Source organism: Coffea arabica, chromosome 6c (assembly GCF_036785885.1).
Source record: "Coffea arabica cultivar ET-39 chromosome 6c, Coffea Arabica ET-39 HiFi, whole genome shotgun sequence".
NCBI classification, from domain to species: domain Eukaryota; kingdom Viridiplantae; phylum Streptophyta; class Magnoliopsida; order Gentianales; family Rubiaceae; genus Coffea; species Coffea arabica.
The window spans coordinates 9,137,925-9,159,593 of NC_092320.1; the positions used below are offsets into that span (position 1 = coordinate 9,137,925).

Here is a 21,669-nt window from a genome sequence, read left to right on the forward strand (position 1 = left end):
TCTTAAGTATTTTGGAAAAAAAAATAAAATGTGACTTTAGTATTTAATTTAAGAGAAGAGTTAGAAAATTAGAAGCGTTTAATAGAAACTTCTGCAACTCCGCTGTCAAATTCTTGTTTTTTCATTCAATGCTTTGTTCCTTGTGGTAAAATTTTGTAGTGAGTTTGTTTGGATAAGAGTTTATTTGAATGATTTATTTGAGATATTTACTGTAGCACTTTTTGTGATGTGATGTATGTGAGATAAAAAGGTGATTGAGAAAATAAAAAGATGATTGGAATTTGTGAGAATAAATTAAGCAAACCAAATTCTCTCTATCCAAACAAACTCAGTGTTTCTCAATCACCTTATCTTCATTAGGCAACTAATTGTTGTAACCTTTTATTCATTTTAACAGTAATGAGATTCATAATTCGATTCTTAAGGTTAAGAGCCATTAATTATTTACACAATGAAGAAATTAATTTGTTGACCATTCATCTTTATTTAAAGAACAAAAGAAATTAATTTTGCTGGCGTATCTAAAAGTCCAACACTAGTAGATTATTTAGGATAATTTTTTGAAAAATAATGTAACTCTTTTATTTAATATGATATATATAAAATAAAAAATTATTAAAATATATTAATAATAATGTAAGTAAATAAATTTTTGCAAAGAAGTAACAATGCAAACAGACCCAATATTAATTATATCAGGTACGATTAGGAGTTTTCCCCTCATGATTTTATGCTTTCTTTTTCTTTATTAGGGGTGACGGATGGCCGGGGATGGGACAAACGCTGATTTGGCAGTGTTGGTCATTATCTCAACTGATTTATTACATTGGACATTGAGAACAACAGAGAGAGAAACGACAATGCGTCATTTATTCGCATAAAAAAATAAACAGAGAGAGAGAGAGAGAGAGAGCGAGAGCGATACTGCCTGTGCCTAGTATGCTCTGCAGGAGTAAAATGCAGCGAATATACAGGGTTGCAGTTGGGTTTTTATTGTGGTTGTTGTCCTTGAGACTTTATTGCTTCAAACTTTAGATTTGTTTGAACAGGAATTTGTTTAACCCAGTGGCAACCAAATTCTGGACCTTAGATGGAGGGCTTAAATCAAAATCTAAGAGAATTATCGGAGTATCCTTTTTGGTCTCTGTATATCTGTTAGTTACTTATTTAATCTTTTAGACTCTTCTTTCTTTCTGTAGAATAATAGAATAGATTAGGTTATATAAATATTATCGTTATTCTAAAAAAAAATTAAAAATTTATTTGTTTGCATCATTAATATATTTTTAAATTAACTTTTTTTTCTCACACACATTATATTAAAAAATGTTACAATATTTTTTAAAATTATTTCAAACAATCTACTATCCAAACACTCTTTATGACCCCTTGAAGGAAGAAAAAATAATCAAAAAGCTTTCAGTTAAAGTTGTACCTTTTATTTTATGACCATTTACAAATACATAAAAAATTCAGAGAATAAATCATGTATTAAGCTTTTGTAGTTTGATGGGGAATTCATCATAGGACTATAGGAGTTTAGCAAATGTAGTTGGCCTAAGAAGTTTTACTACCTTTGTAGGGACGTTAGACAAGTAATTGATTCTCCAGCCGTTTTTCTTTCCTTCCCCGAGACTTTAGAAAATTCTTACCGGAAGAATCATAGAGTTTGTTTGGATAAGAGTTTATTTGGATGATTTATTTGAGATATTTATTGTAACATTTTTTGTGATGTGATGTGTATGAGATAAAAAAGTGATTGGAATTTGTGAGGCAAAATTTTTTTTCCCAAATTCTCTCATCCAAACAAACTCATAGATTATCGACTGATGGTACTAGCCAGTCCCCAAAAGAACCGTTGAATCTCTCGGACTAACCTCATTAATGCGATCATCAATAAATCATTACCCGTTGAGTATTTTTAGGTGAATTAAATGATCCTCGTGCACGTGCGGGGGGGATGGAATGCATAATAATTTTACTCTTTAGTTACGCGACAAGCAACTTGTGATCAACGACAACTCTAAGCGTATATATCATTATCCTTGTACTATATATAAAAATGAGTTTGGGTCAAATAATGGTTTTGAATTTCAATTGTAAGAATAGAGGCATTTTGGAATTATAAAATTGTTTTGAGTGTAGTTATGACGTTGGGTATTAGTTAAGATAGCATGTGTATTTTTATATTTACTGAAATGTTCCTGTGATTTGTTCAAATATTTGGATATTTTGGGAATGTGTGATTATGTGATTGTCTTTTCTACAATGACTATAATCCATGATAGCTTTTTTATTGGTGTAATTACTTATATGTTCTTATAGAGGTATTGATTGGCTTGTGTTAGTTCAATTACAAGTAGTATCAATTATTACCATTGTTTTACTATTATAACTTGAAGACATTCAAATGCCATTTTCATCTCAATTAAAGCGTTTATTAGGGAATTTATGACTAAGCATCAGTTTTATCTTCATTTCTTCAAATGTCCTCTTCTTCACATTTTTCCGTTATGTTCCTTTCATCTTTCAATAAATACTTATTTATACTGCCATTATACTCTAGATTTCAATATAATTTTATGCTAAAACTATTCTTGGTGGTTTAGTTTGAGGTGACCTTTTATTATTTTTTTATGGTATGATTTGCTTTGTAAAATCATAGTTTCTATTGTGAGCTAAATGCTTCTATTCCGAAATTAGATACTCTGTTAGCGTAATTTAGTATTAATATTATTGCTTCCCACAAATTTGGTTGCTGTGTACAATTTAAATGGTGTGATTTTGTTGGAATAGATTTGAAGCAACTATAAGAAAAAAGTTTTTGCAGGGAGTATTTGGAACAAGGTAAGCCAAAAAACTACTGCAATTGATGCATTATGGTGTGGTTTATACTGTAATTGAATTGTTTGAATGGTGTGATTTCTTATCTAATTGTTTGCTTTGGTAATAAGGCGATTCATTTATGCAATTGATCTTGGTGATAATTAGATTCCAAGTCATTTTGAATTGGTAGTTAATACTTTGTCCTACTGATTTGAGTTTGTATCGAGGTTTATTCTTTCATCTATTCGTTTGTATATTTGCTTAAGCTATTCATCAAAGTACTTGACTTGAATGTGGATGATTGGAAGGTTGAAACCAATAAAGAATAACTATCATTAAGAATTGAAATCCCAAGTAAATCTACCTCCAATAATCAAACAAGTAGTTGGCTAAAGTCCTCTCCTCCTTAGTTGCAATTTTCGCACTAATGATCAAATTTTGAACGTTGTGATCATATTGTCTCGTAGACCTTTAAGTACATTTGAAATTCTCCTAACTTTTGAGAACTTGGTGGAGCTCCTATTATTTTAGATTGTCTGTTTAGATTGTTAAATCATTGTCATGCACACAATTTTCTCATGATTATTTTTCTGTTCAGTTCTTTTTCTTAGTTTCCTGTTTGGAGATAAAAGTTTCTATAGACATTTAAACAACAATATAATTTATTCTTATGCCTTTATGACTTCATAAGTGCCTTTTTTTATGTAACATTTGTCCAGGAAAAGAGTTTCATGAAGATGATAAAATATGAAAACTCATGCTTTATACTGGTGCTAAGCACGTTTTACATAAGGTTTCAAATTTTAGCTTCTTTAGTGTTGAACAATGAATTCCAAACTTTTTTTGTCGTATTTGATGATTATTTCTTTTTAAAATGTACTATTATTTGTTTGTTGGTAGTAGTAGCTTGCGAACCTTGATTTTCACCGATATGATTTGATTTTATTCTTAGTATCATTTTATTGTGTACAAAAATTAGGTAGTACTATCCAATGTCATTTATTGTTAAGCACAAGCACTTCTATGTATTATTTCTTCCTATTAAAATACATTTTTTTTCCTGCCGGATAGTCTTATACTTTTCATTTCTAAGATGGGGATATTCCTCTTCTAAGGTTTCAAATTTTAGCTTCTTTAGTGTTGAACAATGAATTCCAAACTTTTTTTTGTCGTATTTGATGATTATTTCTTTTTAAAATGTACTATTATTTGTTTGTTGGTAGTAGTAGCTTGCGAACCTTGATTTTCACCGATATGATTTGATTCTATTCTTAGTATCATTTTATTGTGTACAAAAATTAGGTAGTACTATCCAATGTCATTTATTGTTAAGCACAAGCACTTCTATGTATTATTTCTTCCTATTAAAATACATTTTTTTTCCTGCCGGATAGTCTTATACTTTTCATTTCTAAGCTAGGGATATTCCTCTTCTGTTTGCTCAGAGTCTGCAGGAAGTTGCAATAGTCAAGTTTCATTGTTCATTGTCTGATTCATAATAGCTAAAGTGAAGGTTTTGCTCTGGGAGAAGGCAGATAATGATTTGGACAAATTAAAACTGAGATTTTAATCTAATAATATATCTAGCAATTTTGCAGTTTTCAACCTATCTACCAGATAATAAATACAATGCAAATACAATGCAAGGAAAGCTACTACTACTACAGCAGACAACTACCATGTTCAATACAAGCTAAATGCAACAGCCTACTACTTTACTTTCATGTAAATATGAGTACGCGTTAGAAAACGAAATTTATGGATTCCGTTTTTACTCAATCATCCATTTTTACGAAGTTTAATATATAATTATCCTTAATTTTTTCATGATTATCTTTCTATTATTAAAAATTAGCTTTCCATGCTGTTACAACAAATAAAAAATTTAAAACTATTTTATACCATATGCACCAAACTCCTATGCATTGCGGGCTATCTTCCTCTAGTTTTATTTATAAATGTGACTCGTTCTAAATTTCAGGACAACTAGGCTAAGTTCAACTCAGTTCTCCTAAATTTCCTTATACTACTGCTATTCAGCGGTGTTGCAATCTTATGAGTATTATAAAGGTCTATAAATAAAGCGTGAATGGGATCAAGAATTACTTCAACGTTTTTAGAAATACTATGCTCAACTCTCTCTCTCAGGTTCTTCAGTTCACAAGCGGCCGGCTCAACTTTTGCTTGAGTCGAGCTTTCAACAAGAAAATGGGTCAAAGATTCGGCTAATTAATGAAAGAACCTATAAACAAGAGAGCGGTCCTCTACGCAAGTCAGAACACCGCTCTTTTTTATTAGACAATAATAATACATAATATAAAAATACGCTTTTTAACACATCACAAAACATCTTCAAAATATTTAGCCCAAAGCGCCGGTTGTATACTCAAGCACTACTATTTTCAGGCTGAAAGCTCAAACTTCAGAATAAGCTACATCCAAAGGAATTTAGAGAGCCTTGAGGATTTCATCAGCACCAGAGACGGTGAAATCACCCCCAGCTTCAACATTAGCAACAATCACCTTGAGGTTATCCACCAAGAGAGCGAACCTCCTGGAGCGAATACCGAGTCCCTTGTCAGAGAGGTCAAGCTCAAGGTTGAGGGCCTTGGTGTAGGTTCCAGAGCCATCAGCCAGAAATTTGACATGCTTGTTCTCAGGGAAAGTTTTTGCCCAAGCCTTCATCACAAAGGGGTCATTCACTGTGAATGCATAAACCAACCCAATTGTCAGTCAGGAGACTCAATTAATTCACAACATGGCATAACGCTACTCAGATTCTTGCATTTAAGATATCACATGTTTCCAACTTCACCACGATCAGAATATTATCGACGTTTGATGGGAACTCAATATATAGGAAAGCCTTGCGACAATTCAGTTAACAATGGCGACTATATAAAATATCTATCGTCAACATTTCACTTACTATTTTCCTGTAAATCCACAAGGTTTGTGACGAAAAAAAAAAAAAAAAATATATATATATATATATTGACACGTTTCTCACTTCAATTGGATGCCATAAAAATAGGTTACCGTATGACTCCATAGCACTCCACCAAGTTTTGAGTTTGCAGCAATAGAAATGATGATATATGCATTCAATCTTTCTATTATTTTTCTTCGCTCAATCGAATGTTCGGTTTTCTCCATAAAAAAAGGTAGAACATTGCCTTGAGGGATTGGAAAGCTAGGTGAACTCGTAACAATCAGTAACGTTTGCAGATCAAAAAGAGCAAGCCTATCCCCAGATTTTGCTCCAGAATTCAACAATTTCGTTTCGAAAACATACTCAATAATTTACACGTACAGATGAGGGAGTGAAATGGTGAAAGTAGCAAGAACAGAGAATTACCGCTAATGCAAATAACTTCGGCAACGCCCTTGGATTTCAACTCCTCGGCTTTCTCAATAAACCCAGGAACATGCTTCAGGCTGCAATCACAACCCATTACCCAAAAATAAACAACAAAAGAAAATTACGACCGCCATGGAGGACGGCCGACCACTGACCGGCCAAAACAGAATCGCAGAAATAAACAAATGAAAGGGTGGTTGAAGCACCTGCAGGTGGGAGTGAAGGCACCGGGGACGGCGAAGAGGATGACCTTCTTGGCGGCGGCAAGGGAGTGGATGGAGACAGACTGGAGCTGATCTTGTTCGTCGAAGTAGGCCAGGGTTCCATCGGGGATCACATCACCGACTGCAATTGGTGCCATGGCTGAATCGAGGAGCTTGCTATGAAACCAGAGAAGGAAAATTGCGCTGGGAATGAAAAGTGTGCGACTGAATTAAAAAACATCTTTTGTGCGTCCGTATTTATAGAGGTTTGGATTCTCCCTTCCCCGGACTCCATAGTCCTTTCTTAACCGGGTTTGATAACTATGCGTGAAGTCCGACTCCGATTAACGTGTGAACATTTGGGAATAGGAGATAACGCATTAATTGCTCTAACAGACCGGATTTGAGGTTAGGGTTAGGCCCTTGAATTTTGCCTTTCCCAAATTTGGAGGATCGGAGTAGAAGAATTCGAAATACATATAGCATTGGTATGAAATTTGGAAAAATTTCTAAATAAGGGATGGTGTGAGTTAAGTAAAATAAATAATTTAATTCTGATTTCTTCGTCGAAAGAATTAAGTAAAATAAATGAATAGTATAATAATAGACGATGACTAGATTTATTGTTAAAGCAACTAATTTTTTTATAACATAAAAATTAATATTATTAATAAATTAGTGGATATCGTGCAATACAATTTGATTGAGAATGAAAACTGCACTAATGATGAATGATAAAAAAATACATAAAACATATTACAGGTATATCATCTGTTCTGAAAAATCATTAGATTTAATAGATGGTAGTACAAAAAATAGCACCGACGATGAACAAAAATTAATCTCGTGAAGTGGGTCATTAACAATTTCAACGGCCACATTTCATTAGTCCTTCCATCAAATGCTTTTAATTGAGTTTTGCTCGAGATCCCGTGCCAAAGAGTACATTTCCAATTAATTTTTTTTATGTTTCTTGTAAGTTTCAATGATTTGGTACATTTTGACTTCAAGCAAATTATAGCTTCCATAAATAAATTAATGAAGAAGTTTTAGTTGTACAATATATATATATATAATTTTTTTTTGCTATATAGAAGTTTCATATAATTCATTTGAAGTTTGATAAGTTTCTTAGAGGTACGAGTATAGTTTGTTAATAATTCTGTGGCCTTCGTTTATTATTAGCGAGACTAAAGACTCCCAAGTCCCAGCCAACTATTATGAAATAAGCAGCCAAGATTCTCTTTTCAACAACATAGCCCCTCCCCTCGTGTCCTGCTCAATTATTTTATTTTGAATCTGTCTAATAGATGCCCATTAAAATGTACTTTAGTTGTTAGATTTTTAAATAAAAATACAAAACTAATTAAAAAAAGATATAAATATAATAGAGAATCATAATAAAAAGATTAAGTGAAATTTAGATGATGCGTTAACTAGCGTGATTAACCTATTGTCCATCCAACCACTCTTTCAACGTTGACCTGTAATGTTTGACTTATTCAATTTTGCCCTTAGCCTAGTTTGTGGACAAGAGAATGCAGCGGCTCTTTAATGGGAACTAGTCCGCATTCTCCTCCTCAGTCCTACTCCTACCTTTGAGGATGATGTTGGACGTACAGACCTTTAACTTTTTGTTCCCAAAACAGAAACAGAATGGGGTAAGGAACTGTTCTCATCTCATCAACCGAATTGAATGATGCCACTTAATATAATAGGTAGATTACTTATTATTATTATTATTACAACATGCAAATAGGTAAACATTAGTCTTTATTTAGGGCAACAAACTTTAGTAACCTTAAGCTCACTCACAATCCCACAAATGTGGGGCAGTCTCGTGTGGATGATTTCGTTCGATTGATCTGTTATGTGTTTGAATCGGAGATTTTTTCCATATATTTGATCCATAGCTGTTTTTTTTTTTTATTTCAACAGAGGTCAGGTTTAGCTCCCTCTAACTCGCTGTACTCTTTTTCGACATAAATAAATTCAGTTGCATCTGAAAAGCGCGGTGTATTACGTATTTCATTCAATGCAAGACATGAATTGTTACTAAATAAGGTAATAATTAGATTTATAATTATATTTTGATACTCTGGTACCGCTACTTGTATTGCCAGAGAAGTTACTACTGGTATTGCATGAGTTGACTTGTATTGAGAAGTCGGACACAAGTTAATACCCAATAAAAAATGCAAAAGCTTCAAGATGCAACTTCCATCTTGGCTCTTGCAAACCATCGAAACCAGTAAGATACTTGGCTTCTTTTAGTTGAACCTGCGAATAAATTATGCGTCTACATCTCATCTAGAACGTGTGAACGCAACTCAACTAGTAAGATTCTTCCTTTGATTGATTGAACCCATCAAATTTCAAGGAAACAACTGCCCAATTGCTTGAAGAGTTTTGTTTCGGCGGCCTTCACAGACTCCTAACAAGAAACTGAGAGAATCCTTGGACTTGATCATGTTCTTATTTGGTGATGCCGTATGAGGACGTGACTGTCTAGAAGACATTGCTGACTGACTTGGCACTTGCTTCTTCTTTTTCCTCCATGCATTCTCCCTCATTGTTATCTCTGAACTTTTCTTCCCCGTAACAGTCGACGAACAAGTACAAGAAGATAAAGTAGAAGAAATTGACAAAGCTCAGAAGGCAAAGTACCCAATAATAGTAATCATAGTGACCTTCGTTAAGGTTATTCGAAACCCAACTAGGTTTTCCATCAGTTTTAGAAGCATGATCCACTATCAGCACAATCAGACTTGCTACCAAGTTCCCAACAGCCAGTCCCAATGCAAAAAGGGCCACTCCAATGCTAGCCATACTCTTTGGGAAATGAGCATAATAGAACTCTATCTGCCCAATAGCATTGAACGCCTCGGCTAATCCAGTCATGCAATACTGTGGTGCTAACCAAAAAACAGACATGTTCACTACTGATAGTGGATTTTCTGCTAATCCTAAGCTAATTGCTCTGTTTCTTCTGGTTCTTTCTACTGCCGCTGCCATTCCTGTGGCCAGACAAGAAAGAAATAGGCCAGTTCCGATCCTCAGCTCGAAGCTAAGGCCACGTTTGTGCTTCGTGTACTTGGCTAGCCAAGGAACGAGTATTCGATCATAGATAGCCACCCATATTCCCATTGTTAGGACTGCAAAGACATAGAGCCAGGCTGGTGGAATTTTGAAGTTTCCAATTATGCGCCTATCCATGGTGCCTGCTTGGAGCAAAGGGAAAGAATTCTGGCTAATAGTTACGGCAATCATGATGCTAGTAGACCAGATTGGTAGTACTTTGATAAGGGCTTTCAAGTTTTCTACTTGTTCAACTGTACAGGCTTTCCAGGGATCCCAAATTGATCCGTCAGCCTCCAACCCTCCATCGAGGTTTCTCGCAATGCAAGCTTTATTGAAGAACCTAAGGATAAGACAGAAATACATGTTAGGTTGCTGTCGACAGCACCATGACAACTATGTACTAATATATCTTTCATGGAATGCAATGTCGTAAACTTTAATAACCAACGCGTAAGTTTTCATGTCTAATTTTGTACCGTAGTTTTTCAGTGGGAGAAACGAGATTAGACCCCTTCTCATGATGATACCCTCCATCTGAATTTTTTGGTGGCAAAGCTAGGTGTTTGTTTTTCCAGGCCACGACTAATACTTGAGCAAAACCAGTCATCAAGCTCTTGTTCGCTTTGACCACGACATATAGTTTAGAACCCAATAAAAACGTAATAGTTGAAACCAACATGAGGGCCACGGGAACTCCAAATCCCAAAACCCACCCAAGTTTATTTTGAATATACACTATGACTATGATTGCAATGATGACCGATATTGCCACAGAAGCATAATACCAGTTGAAAAAGCTCTGTAAGATTCTCTGATTTTTTGGGTTCTCAGGGTTATCAAATTGATCTGCCCCAAAGGCTAAAGAGCATGGCCTAATGCCTCCAGCTCCAATGGACATCAGTGCAAAAGCTGAAAAGAGGAGAGCAAGCTGGCCTGCGTTTGGTTTGGCACAATTGTCTGGATAGTGCGGGCAATGAGGAGGCCTTGCTTCTGGAAGTAAGGCTGTTAACCACAAAGCAGCTTGTCCCTACAAACAATTCCCGCAACATTTAGTGGAAATCTGAAAATAGATTCCTGAAGGCTGAAATGGCCAAAAAATTACTTCTATGAGCTAAGATTATGAACTTGAATCTAGGGGAAATGTTGAAGCAGTCGAATACTTGAAAGATGTTCTTACAAGGAGGCTAACAACTGTTCCGAGCGCAATCACGCGAAATCTACCCAAGTAAGAATCAGAAAGAAAAGCTCCAAAGGTAGGCAGGAAATTTGAAATGGCTGCCCACCAAAACAAAATGCTTGCACCTGTGGCATTATCGAAGTGATACTCGCCTGTCAGGTACAAGATCATGTTTATGTGAAGGCCAACACTTGCAACTCTCTCAAATGCCTCATTTGCTGCACATTTGGAAACATGACCGACTTATTAGAAATCCTTGCTCGAGGTTCGTCCAGTAAATAGTCCAGGAACTTGTTGAGGCAAGTGTGCAAGGAAACAAACGTTTTATTTCTAAAACTCGACGTTACCTATGATAAACGGCATGGTAATAAGGCCTCCTTTCCGCTTTGAGACCTGTTGGACGGTCGTCATGGAATCTGAACAAAGCTCCATTTTCCCCTCAACTTCAACTAGACTTAACTAGCACAGAAATTTAAATTTTTCGTTATCTGTTAGCATTTGTAGATAACAGGGTTAAACTTTCTTGAGACTGAGTTGGAATAAATAGGAGCATGGAGTCATACTTTCAGTATCTTGATACCCTAAAGCATACCTTTACCGAAACTTGATAATGAGGCCATTGCATATGATGACAAAGACTGGGGGATTTGATTCCCGGTGCTCTCAGGTATCAGAACACTTGATTTAAACCTGTAAAGATCGGTTGCTTCGTCGAATGATTCTAGAGCAATACATTGGTATCTCAGTTAACAAGACAAAACGAAACTTTGTTTCTTACAAAGTTTTTGTGGTTTTGATCTATCTTAATTTTGAGAGCGGCTCAAAGAGCTAGAAAACAAATCAAAGGCGTTACCTGGAGTACAGACCAAAAGTAAGAAGAAAACATGTTCTTGTGGTCATGCATTTCCTAGGTCCAATCTAAGGTATAGAAATAGAATGCGAGACGGATCCCTTGCCAAGTCAGAAAAGTTGGGTGCTTAGATTGACGAGTTTTGCTATATCTCCGTCCATGTTTGTCTCATTGTCCCAATCCCAACTCGTCATGAACACTGACAGGCTTGAATTTACATTTGACCTTCAGTTGAGTTACTTTGTCAATGCAAATAATCTTCTTTTTCTGTCCTGTCCTCTGTCAAATATTTGGTTGCCAAATGTATGTAATAATATCCTCTTAGATGGGATTTCTTTTTTACTGTTGAATTCAAAGATCAGATATGTTGGGACAAAAGAAAAGATAAAACTCTGCAGTTGATGCCGTTAGACAAAGTACAAACTATCTTCTTTTATCTTTGCTCCCAAGGTGGAGATTCTCAAACTATCTTCTTTTGGAGCAGCCAGAAAATAATTTCTTATTCTTTCTTTTAAAATTTTCTAAGAATACGCACTTCTAACTCATTTGTTCGTCCTGGCAGCGAAGTTGAATATATTTATCCTCAACTTCCTCACAGAATCATCCATAAGCTAAAAGCAGAATAAGTTTCCAGAAGCAGCTTTTCTTCTGTAATTGAGTTCTGCATTCAAAAGAAAATCAATCCAACCCCATAACTATATCTGAATGCCTGTTCCAGGCTGGTAGGAACAGGGTTCAAATCCCCTTGTTCTAATGTATTCATGATTTGCAAACTGACCTCTTGTTCTCAACAGCTTTTTTTTTACTATGGAGAAAATTGACTATTACAAATCTGTTGAAAAGATTGGAAGCATAATTTTGTTTTACCATGTTTGAAGTATTAAAAATCCGAGGACAATTTTCCACAATTAGCTTCTTTAGCTTAAACTGAGTCAGAGGTAGAATTCAAAAGCAGTTAAAAACATCTCTTTTGATTCACAAAAAAGAAAAAGAGTTAGAATAGCCAATTTTAAATTGTTGAAAACGAGTTCAATGTAAAAATGGTCACAATTTGTCCTTTCCACAAACAGAAAGAATGATCAAGTTCATTTCTTTTCTCCATCAACAAAGATCTGATTTGCTATATTGACGCTTCGAAAGTCACTTCATCTGAATTCCTTTCGCAGATAACGGCCTGAGTTAACTTCTTGATGGGAATAGGCGTCCCTTCCTTGACCAGAACGACAAGCTTTTAGGCTTTTCCTTTTGTTTTCCTAGTTTCCCACGACAAGAAGAGTGAAACATTGGATTCAAAAATGGGTTTTTGAGGGCATGCAGCTATGGCCGATTATATGGGAGAGTAAGCTTCAAAGTTTGCTTTTTCCTGCTGCACCATTTTGCCTAATGGTTAGATCAAATTGCGTCTGCAATTTTAGTTGGATGTGCAATTAAGTTACTAGAAAAACAGAACGTGTTAGTATCCTAGGTTGCAATTGCAAATCATTAACAAATTCAAGGACGTAACTCCAAGGATGGATTGGCAATTTAGAAGGTGAGAAGAGACAGGAAGATCTATACTCATTACTCGAAAAACAAAGGAAAAAAAATAATTTGAGATCGAATTTTGTAATAGGTATAACTTCTGTATTCCTCTTATAGATACAAGGGCAAAATATAGACAGCTTTGTTCATGGTCTAATAAAGGGTATTAGTACAAATTAATTCTAACTAGATATATACATTCAGAGGGCCACCTCTGTTTCAAATGTTTCTTATTCTAGAAAGAATGTAAATCATTTGCCAACAAGAAAAGAAAAAACAAATTAAGTAACAAAGAATATACTTTGGTTTTTAGCTCTCTTCAACCATCTCTTTTATCTGGCCATCCTAAACTTTGTCAATTTATCGGCATTGTCCTTCAGCTTAGTTCCCATGCCTGCCAAGAAGAACGTGTTCCATCTCTGTAAAAAGCTTCAACACATGCACTCTATGAAGTGTTCAATTTTTTAATTTTTGGTTCTTTCTTGCATATCATATAACTTGCTGGCAAGGACAATGATTGGAGTTTCAGGTTACATGATTAGCTGCTTCACCATGGGTGGGATTTTGGGGGGAAGAGTGGGTTTTTTACCTGCACTTTGCCATCAGATGTCCCAATTGCCAACATGTCTTCATTTCTAGTCAGCGCCATGGAAAGAACTTTAGCATTTGTACCAGCTTGAAGTGTTTCTACTTTACTGAGCTTCTTTTTACTCCAAATTTCCACTAGGCCTCCCTTGCACCCCAGATAGATAAGATCTGAGCTTACAGCCATTGAACGCACATCGGAGGTTGATGGCAGCGTCCCAACAACGCTTAAGTTTGAAGTGCTCCATATCTTTTGGTACAAATGGATTTTAAGGTTAAAGTGTTAGCATTAATACTTAATTAGCATATGTGCTCCCACTGTCACTGGACTACTAAAATGAAGAATCTTAGAAACAGCAAAAAATCATGTACTGGTACAATATTGCAATCTTTTCCATTCAAGTACCTTCACAGCAGCTCCATCCAAGGGAGAACTGGCTGAATACAGCAGCCCGTCATCTGCTTGCAATGCATGTACTGGGCTTGCTTTACTTAGTAATTTTCTAGAGCCACTTTGGATAGTGCTGACTGTCCCAGTCGCAAGATCAATTTCCTGTGAAGCAAAGAAATTGAGAAAAGAAAACAAGAGCACCTGTGAGATTTTTGTTTATAGTGAAAGTGTATTCCAGAAACTAGTGGTACTCGTTTCTAGTACCTGAATGCTATTATCATGACAGCCACAATACAACTTTCCTTGCACCAGGGTTAAGCACTTCGCATATTTCTGTGGATTTAGCGATTTGGACGCTCCACTCCAAGAGTGCACCTGCCGTTGGAATAAAAGAAGTGCATTTCAGGTTATTTTGCATTCTGTTTCAAATGTACCTGACACTATTGGTTCAAATATGAAGATGGAAACCAAGTGAAGTATAATCTTTAGGATGAGAAGTTCTTCATAGCACAGTTCTTAGTTTCATAAAGCGATCTAATTTCAACTGAATGCACTGATGATATAAGTTCGGAGGGCTAATAGACTTACCTTGATGCCAGCTCCTTGAGGAATGAAGCATGAGATACTGTTTGAAACTAGTAGATTGTTAACGTGATCCTTCATTTCATGAACTTGTTCACAGTGCATTACCTTGCCGCCAATGGCCCATACCTACAGGTAAAAATTGCCTAAAGTTTGAGCAGCGATAGTTCTTTGTCAATGACATTGACCCAAGAAATGTATCATTACCCGCACTGTCCGATCAAGTGAACCACTGTACAATCTCTCAACTGACTGCAGTATTGCAAGGCTAGTAACGGCTTTGGTGTGCTCCTGAGATTCCTGGACGAGATGCATATTTCCACTCTTCATTGCCCAAACCTTCATTGTTGAAAAAAAGAAATGCTATCGGACTCGAATGCAATAGGCTCATTTGTATTCACCACCATTTGTTAGTACTAATGTTGATCTCTTCGTTCATGAATTTAGCAAATGAAGTCATTGTAAAAGATTCATTGTCCAGTGATTCATCTTTCCATGGGGAATTGATGTCCAATTTTAGCATTCATTAGTTTCGAGATAATGGGATTGCAGTGTTTATTCTTCGGAGAAGTTATATCACAAGTCTGATTTACTTTCTGATGGACATTTCTGCACAGAAAAGCAGACCTCTCTATCACATCACATCCACAAATTGATGGTTTTATGCATTCAAAAGATCTTTAATTTCCTCCCTCAAATAAGGTTCTTTTGAATAAAAATTTCAAGAATATCACAGATTCTAACTGCCAACAGCAGATTGTATTCATGTTTCTCCAGCTAAGGTACTATAATATAACATCACCCAATATCTCTGCTCATACTCGTATTGAAAACACGGAAAAAAAACTTAAGTCTTCTGATTTTTTGAATCTTTACATACTGGCCAAACAAACAACAAAGTTGAAGGAAACAAATTCACTAACTCACCTTTATTGTACCATCAGAATGACCAGAGAATATTTTGTCTTTGAAGCAGATAACTGATAGAACTTCTCCATTTATGCTACAGTCTTCTGAAAGTAATTCTTTATGATTCCACATATCCTGCATCCAATGAACAAAATTAGGCATTTGTTTTGACCAGACACTGAAATTACTGCTACATTACTTACAGCACTGGACTCATGCTCCTCTGACAAAAGTTTTAGCATTTGGACTGCAAATGCTGAAGATTTTTTAAGTTCTCTCAAGCCCTTCAAGATATCCTTCATGTGAACAGCCAGATCCTGAAGTCCCTCTGAAATTTGCGATGACTGTGATCAGAACTACATTATCTTTAACAAATGATCCAATTCAGATAGTAACCCTGGAAAGCAAATGATTACTGAGCAAAATGATATACGTTTAGGATGTGCTGTTTTTTGGCTGCACATGTTTTGCCATGTATTTTTTCTTCTGAAATTTTAAGAACTTAACATATAAACCTCTAAGGTAATTTACCCTTATGAGGATTCATGCAAGAATGGCTTCTAAAAAATCCATAAAGATGCTGATGTTGTAAATATTTCTTTTCATGCACAATTATCGCTACTTTTTGCTGCATAATAATGTTGCTATGTAATTTGTCCACTAACCGGTATCACAAATGAAGCTGTTTAATGCAAGCATTGAAAGTAATTTGTCTTCATTATCCTTTGAAGACTTGAATATTGACACAAAACACTTCATCAAGCATACTCGTGCTGCTCCTCGTACCCCTGTATCTGGAAGAATGGATAACATGTGCACAAGCCATGTAGCTGCTACAAGACATGCTGAAGATAGCTCTGCATATCTACTTCTTAAGCCCTCTGCTAGGGCCTCAAAGATTATACCAAATTCATGAGTGACTAGAACAAATGCCATCTTTTTCTCCCACTTCTCAGCAGAATTATCTTCCTCCTATACATCAAACAAACCAAACAGAAGTATTGAGAAACTTAATGCTAGTGAGGATGCAAGAGGTTTTTTATTCCTTGGTATGATTAGCAGAAAGGTACTAGGGGTCATAAATGGAGGACATATGTCTACTTATATGCATCAATACAAAATCCAATGCTGTAACTACAGAGAAATGCCTATGCATAGATGAAGCCAACCATATTTTCTTGAATCTCATCAGGAATGCTTCCAAGTTGATCTCTTTTCATCCATTTATTTCTGTTTACTCTGGCACATTTAAGCAGGAAATCCCTTGCCAGGGGTTTTCCTGCATGGGAAAATCTTCCTTGCAGAGAAACAATTGTCTCAGCAGCAGCTATTTGAGCAGAACGACAATCAGGATTCTTGAGGCATGAAATCAAAGCATCTATTGCCTCTTCTCGATAAATACTCATCTTTCTTGGTTCAGCCTAAAGGTTATAAATGTAGCAGTTTAATAGCCAAGCTAAATCATCAAAGACATAAGCATGCATGTATAATTTTACAGACAAACTTGATAGAAACAGACAAATATGCAGGACACCAAGACATAGTGTTAGTACGTTGTGGAGAGAGAGAGTGAGAGAGAGAGAGAGAGAGAGAGAGAGAGAGAGAGGGACAATCTGAATTCTTGAGGCATGAATTCAAAACATCTATTGCCTCTTCTCAATGTATACTTGTCTTTCTTGGTTTGACCTAAAGGAACAAAGACATAATAAGCAAGTGTATTTAATAGGGAGAACATACCAGGAGATCAAGTTGGAGTAGAAGGCCAGCTACAACAGGGCATTGTTCCTGAGGAGCCGCCTGTAGATAGATGAGAAGCATGTGCATTGTGCTAAAAGTACCTTCATCCCTTATGATATGCAGAATCTGTTCATTAAATGTCCTTCTGGAGAAATTCCAAAACATCTATTCAGGTCTATGCTATGTTAAGTTACTAACTCAAATCAATAAAGCTAGGAAGATGTACCTCTCCAATTTGACTAATTCTGATAGGAACTGCACTATCTGATAGAAGTCTTCATCATTTGCCCCCACAAAGCTCTCTAAAATAGGACACAATTCAGCTTTATCAGCAATCATGTTCCTGCACTTTCCATCCTCCAGCATGCACCTCAACAAAATGACTATAGCTGAAATCTTTTCTTCCCTTACTTCAGCATCTAAGCTTCCCATTATGTACTCAATTCCGTTTTCAGATATCAAGTCCCTAGCAATTTCAGATGTCCGTACTTCCTCACCACTATTCAGCAGTTGACCAAGCAGTAAAACAGTAGCTGTTTTTTGTTTCATGCACATTTTCAGTAAATCCAGCTCTCTTGTCTTAAGAACGGTTAACAAAGGGTCAACTATGTCCATTTCAGCAAGGCTAACTGCAGAAGGTCTTAATAGATAAACCAATACAACAGCCTCCAGCAATCCTCTCTTGAAAAGAGAAGCAATACATTCGACATCAGAATCAACTCTGGTTAGTGTTTGGATCACATTGTTATCTCTTAATCCTAGTTCAGACAGGAGGAAAACAGTAGCACTCAGGACTCGGGGATCAACAGAATTGAAAAGAATCTCCATAAAACTATTGATTACTGCAGGTTTTGACATCATATTTTGAACATCCATCTCGATTTGAGATTCCTGCCAGAACTGTTCAATTAGCAGAACTGCCATTTCTGAATCCTCCAGTACTTCTGATGTACAAAGGTTGGTAATTGCAACACGCAGCTCAGAAAGTTTTCCCTCAATGGTAGCTTGGCTTATGACACAATTTGGAGAAGCAGACCGTATCACTGGTACAAATTTTGGTTCATCTAGAGGCTGCAAAGTTTCAGATTGTCCAGGAACTGTATCAGAGTTTAGTTCTTGCCAACTTGCAATGAGACGTTTTAGCACATAATTTGTTTTGGGCAGCATGGTGCTTTGCAGCTTCTGACGTGTTATTGGGCAGGCAGAGTTCCCTCTATCAATCCACTCCTGGATTGCTCTTCGTTCATAAGTCTGACCAGTTTCAAGAGTCACTGGATCATCAAAAACGTGAGTGGTTATGGGACAGACAAAGTCCTTCGGGGGTGTAAGCTTCCCAGAACCAGGTTGATTGTCCATGTCTTCCATGAGAGGATCTGGATGACTGGAACATAAAGGAAAGTAAAGACAAGTTTGTAGAGAAGACATTAATAGTTGGGTGATTGCTTTTTGTATCACCTACCCACTTGATTCTGCATTATTTGTCTGCTTTTCTTTCCTTGTTTGGCTCTCCCTAGAGGCCCTAGAGTTGAACGATGCCACCTTTTCAATATTTTCCTACAAGACACAGGGTTGGAAAAAATAAAGGGATTAGCATAGGTAATTCAGTTCATGCAGAAAGTTTGTCTTTTACTAACAGTCACCTCTTCTTCTGCTCCAGATCCTGACGAGTAACAGTTGCTCAAGTTGTCATTGGAGAAAGACTCCAGCTCAGAATCAAAGTTGAAATTTCTGGGTGATTTGGATTTTCTTGTTGATCCTTGCTTTGTGAGGACATTTGGAGAGACTCTTTCAGGATAAAATGATGGAAATGTGGAAAGGCTTTTTCCCCTGCTGCTGCTGTTGAACTCAACTGATTCATCTCCTTCAGCCCATATCGGCTGCATTACCATACAAGAACAACATTTGAAAATTTTCTCATGGGAAACTATAGCTATCAAACTACTGCTTTATTTCAAAGTATTTCAGAATTAAAATGATACTGCACACATACATGTTGCAATTTGCATATAGTTGGAGAGATCCCTAAGAAAAAGCCAAAAACAGTGCTGGGTACATTGATGGAATTAGTTTTTATGCACACATTGAGATGTCACGGCTTAAATGGAAATGCATTTCGAAACTTCATACATTTTTACTACCACCCCAACTGATTTAGTAGAACTAAGTGCAACTGTTCTGATGGCTGAACGGGAGTTTCATTTTCCCATATATATATATATATATATATATATATATATATATATATATATGTAAAAGTAGCTTTCCCTCTGCATCACAAATCCAAAGAGCTGAACAGGCAAATTCACATGCGCATTGAGAAGAGCCTATGCAATTTCATACTTTGGTCTATGTTGCAAAATAGAAACACATTCAAGAGTTTTAGACACTCTACATGTACATTTGCAAATCTAAAAAAAGTATGTGTATACATGTATACAGCGATGTATGAGTTAGAGCATATGTATGTAAATATACAGAAGACAGATGCTTATATTTCATATGTTACAGGTCTACATACTGCCTCTATAAATTAGAATTTTGATGCTTGTCTACGAATCATGTTCGATTGTTTCATGATACCACCAGGATAAAAGCTAGATATATTTGGAACTTGCAGAACTGAAGCCATGGTTGGTGTTTTGCAAATATATGCTTAATAAAGGGATGATGCCACTTCCACCAAGCAGAATAATAACAAAGAACTGCCAATAATTGCTCAAATCAAGTAAAAGGAATAGTGTCAACAAACTTGAACACAAAAATTTCAGGGCAGGTTCTTAAAAAAAGATATAGAAGAAAGAAAGAAAGAATAAAATTATGTAGACAAGAGACATTACACTCGGTCTCTGAGTGATTGTCTACAGGACAATATCAGTTGTAGGCTTACCATTAGGACCATGAATGTGCATTTAAAAAAAAAAAAAAAAAAAGAAGCGCCCCGGTTACAGTAGTCAAGCTGATTACGTCCCAGCCTTTACTGAACCTTACTAATTGAAATACAAGTGCAGAAGTCAAGACTAGCTCTGAATCTTATTTTATTTCTCAATACCTTTTTCATTTTGTGTCCAGGTGTATTGCTCATGAAGTAAGATGAAAACCACCAACCGAAGGGAAAAACTAGGAATATAACTTCTAGAAAATAAGGTATTACATTATACCGTCCGTTTTTCATGCTGTGATCTCTTTTCAACTTATCATCTTCTTGGCAATCAAGTGTCTCAGTTTCATCAATTTGTAGCACCACCACGGGTGGATCAATCAATTGGTTCCCATCTTTGATTTGCAAAACCTCTCTAAAATACCCAGCAAAAACCTTGCAATTCTCATCAAGAATATCCTCATAACCCCTCTCCAAGTCTTTCAATTCCAATGTCTGATTGCGACTCATATTCTTCAATAATCTTGTCGGAGACACAACCACCGATTGCTCATCACTATCATAACCTGAAGCCAAATTCTGCGATACATTTGACAAAATTCGCGACCTCTGCTCATTGTACCATTCAAGAATAGGAAGAAAATGAATAAGAAACAGTTCCTCGAACAGAACAGGTGCAATCTCCAATCTCGTCAATGAAGGGTTAGTTTGGAATACATCGAAAAGACTAATGGCAGCATCCGCAGAACGGTTAAAGAGGGAATAAATAAGGGATAAAAGGAAGGAAGAAAATGAGTTCTTGGGGTAAGATAAGAGAAGCTTTTCCGCAAGGTGGAGAGACGAAGATTTAATGGAAGGGTTAGTAGTGGTGAGCGCATTTTCAAGAGTTTCAGATGCTAGTTTCAGAGGTTTTAAAGTGACTTCTTCAGAGGGTTGAAGTTTTTGGAGGAAGGTGGAGAAAAGGCGGTGGCGGAGGTCGGATTGTGAGAGTACTTCTGAGAGGTAGGCGGTGGTCTGCTGAAGAATCTCAGCAGGAGCATCGGCAGCAGACATTGCGGTGGCGCCAGGAGTGGTGGCTGGATGTTGGCTCAGGACTTGAGCTGAGTCTCGAGTGGGGTTTATGTCTGGTAATCTTCCCGAGGTTGTTGGACTTAACAGGATTAACCGTCTCATTGCTGGCGCGAAAGCTAAGGGACGGCTCTACAAAATGACCGTTTTGCCCTTCTATTTTCCATTTCCTACGTTTTGCTTGCATTTATGGGAGTTAGCGTGTAGACCTTTTGTTCAATGACAAAATTTAGTTGTTAAGGTGCTGCTTCGACCAATGATTTTGTATCCTAATTTTAGCTTATGGCTATGATTATTAGTCGAGTTCTATACGTATAAATATTGGGATTATGGTAATAGAAAAGACTTAAATGAATGGCTATAAAAAAAAAGGATAAGAAACCTCAACGATTATTAAATGATCACTTGCGTCGACTTTTAACCATCAAACAATTTTTTGTCACAAATTAGTCATTAGATTAACTAATTAGCACACCCGTGATCATTTCATCGATTATTGC

General features: G+C 36.3%; 3 protein-coding genes across 5 annotated transcripts; all 3 read right to left on the minus strand.

The window, feature by feature from the left end:
* Positions 1–5,071: 5,071 nt before the first annotated feature.
* LOC113693786 (peroxiredoxin-2B) lies at positions 5,072–6,636 on the minus strand. Its single transcript, XM_027212477.2, has 3 exons — positions 6,394–6,636; positions 6,185–6,264; positions 5,072–5,528 (listed from the first exon to the last, which is right to left on the minus strand). The coding sequence occupies exons 1-3, from the start codon at positions 6,546–6,548 to the stop codon at positions 5,275–5,277; spliced, it is 489 nt and encodes a 162-aa protein (XP_027068278.1). The 5' UTR covers positions 6,549–6,636; the 3' UTR covers positions 5,072–5,274.
* Positions 6,637–8,544: 1,908 nt separating this feature from the next.
* Positions 8,545–11,373, minus strand: LOC113692432 (protein NRT1/ PTR FAMILY 1.2-like). Of its 3 annotated transcripts, XM_072052688.1 has the most exons (5): positions 11,241–11,373; positions 10,996–11,102; positions 10,649–10,866; positions 9,948–10,498; positions 8,545–9,811 (listed from the first exon to the last, which is right to left on the minus strand). In XM_072052688.1, the coding sequence occupies exons 2-5, from the start codon at positions 11,078–11,080 to the stop codon at positions 8,899–8,901; spliced, it is 1,767 nt and encodes a 588-aa protein (XP_071908789.1). In that variant the 5' UTR covers positions 11,081–11,102; positions 11,241–11,373; the 3' UTR covers positions 8,545–8,898. The 3 variants fall into 3 exon arrangements, with proteins under 3 accessions (XP_071908789.1, XP_071908790.1, XP_027066644.1); XM_072052689.1 differs by lacking the exon at positions 11,241–11,373 and having other exon boundaries at positions 10,257–10,498; positions 10,996–11,229; XM_027210843.2 differs by lacking the exon at positions 11,241–11,373 and having other exon boundaries at positions 10,996–11,229.
* A 1,714-nt stretch (positions 11,374–13,087) lies between these two features.
* LOC113692500 (putative E3 ubiquitin-protein ligase LIN) lies at positions 13,088–21,207 on the minus strand. Its single transcript, XM_027210914.2, has 15 exons — positions 20,375–21,207; positions 18,864–19,100; positions 18,683–18,777; positions 17,450–18,604; positions 17,224–17,368; positions 16,656–16,907; positions 16,152–16,458; positions 15,690–15,814; positions 15,505–15,621; positions 14,785–14,916; positions 14,584–14,706; positions 14,260–14,370; positions 14,011–14,157; positions 13,609–13,854; positions 13,088–13,413 (listed from the first exon to the last, which is right to left on the minus strand). The coding sequence occupies exons 1-15, from the start codon at positions 21,152–21,154 to the stop codon at positions 13,396–13,398; spliced, it is 3,990 nt and encodes a 1,329-aa protein (XP_027066715.1). The 5' UTR covers positions 21,155–21,207; the 3' UTR covers positions 13,088–13,395.
* Positions 21,208–21,669: the final 462 nt, after the last annotated feature.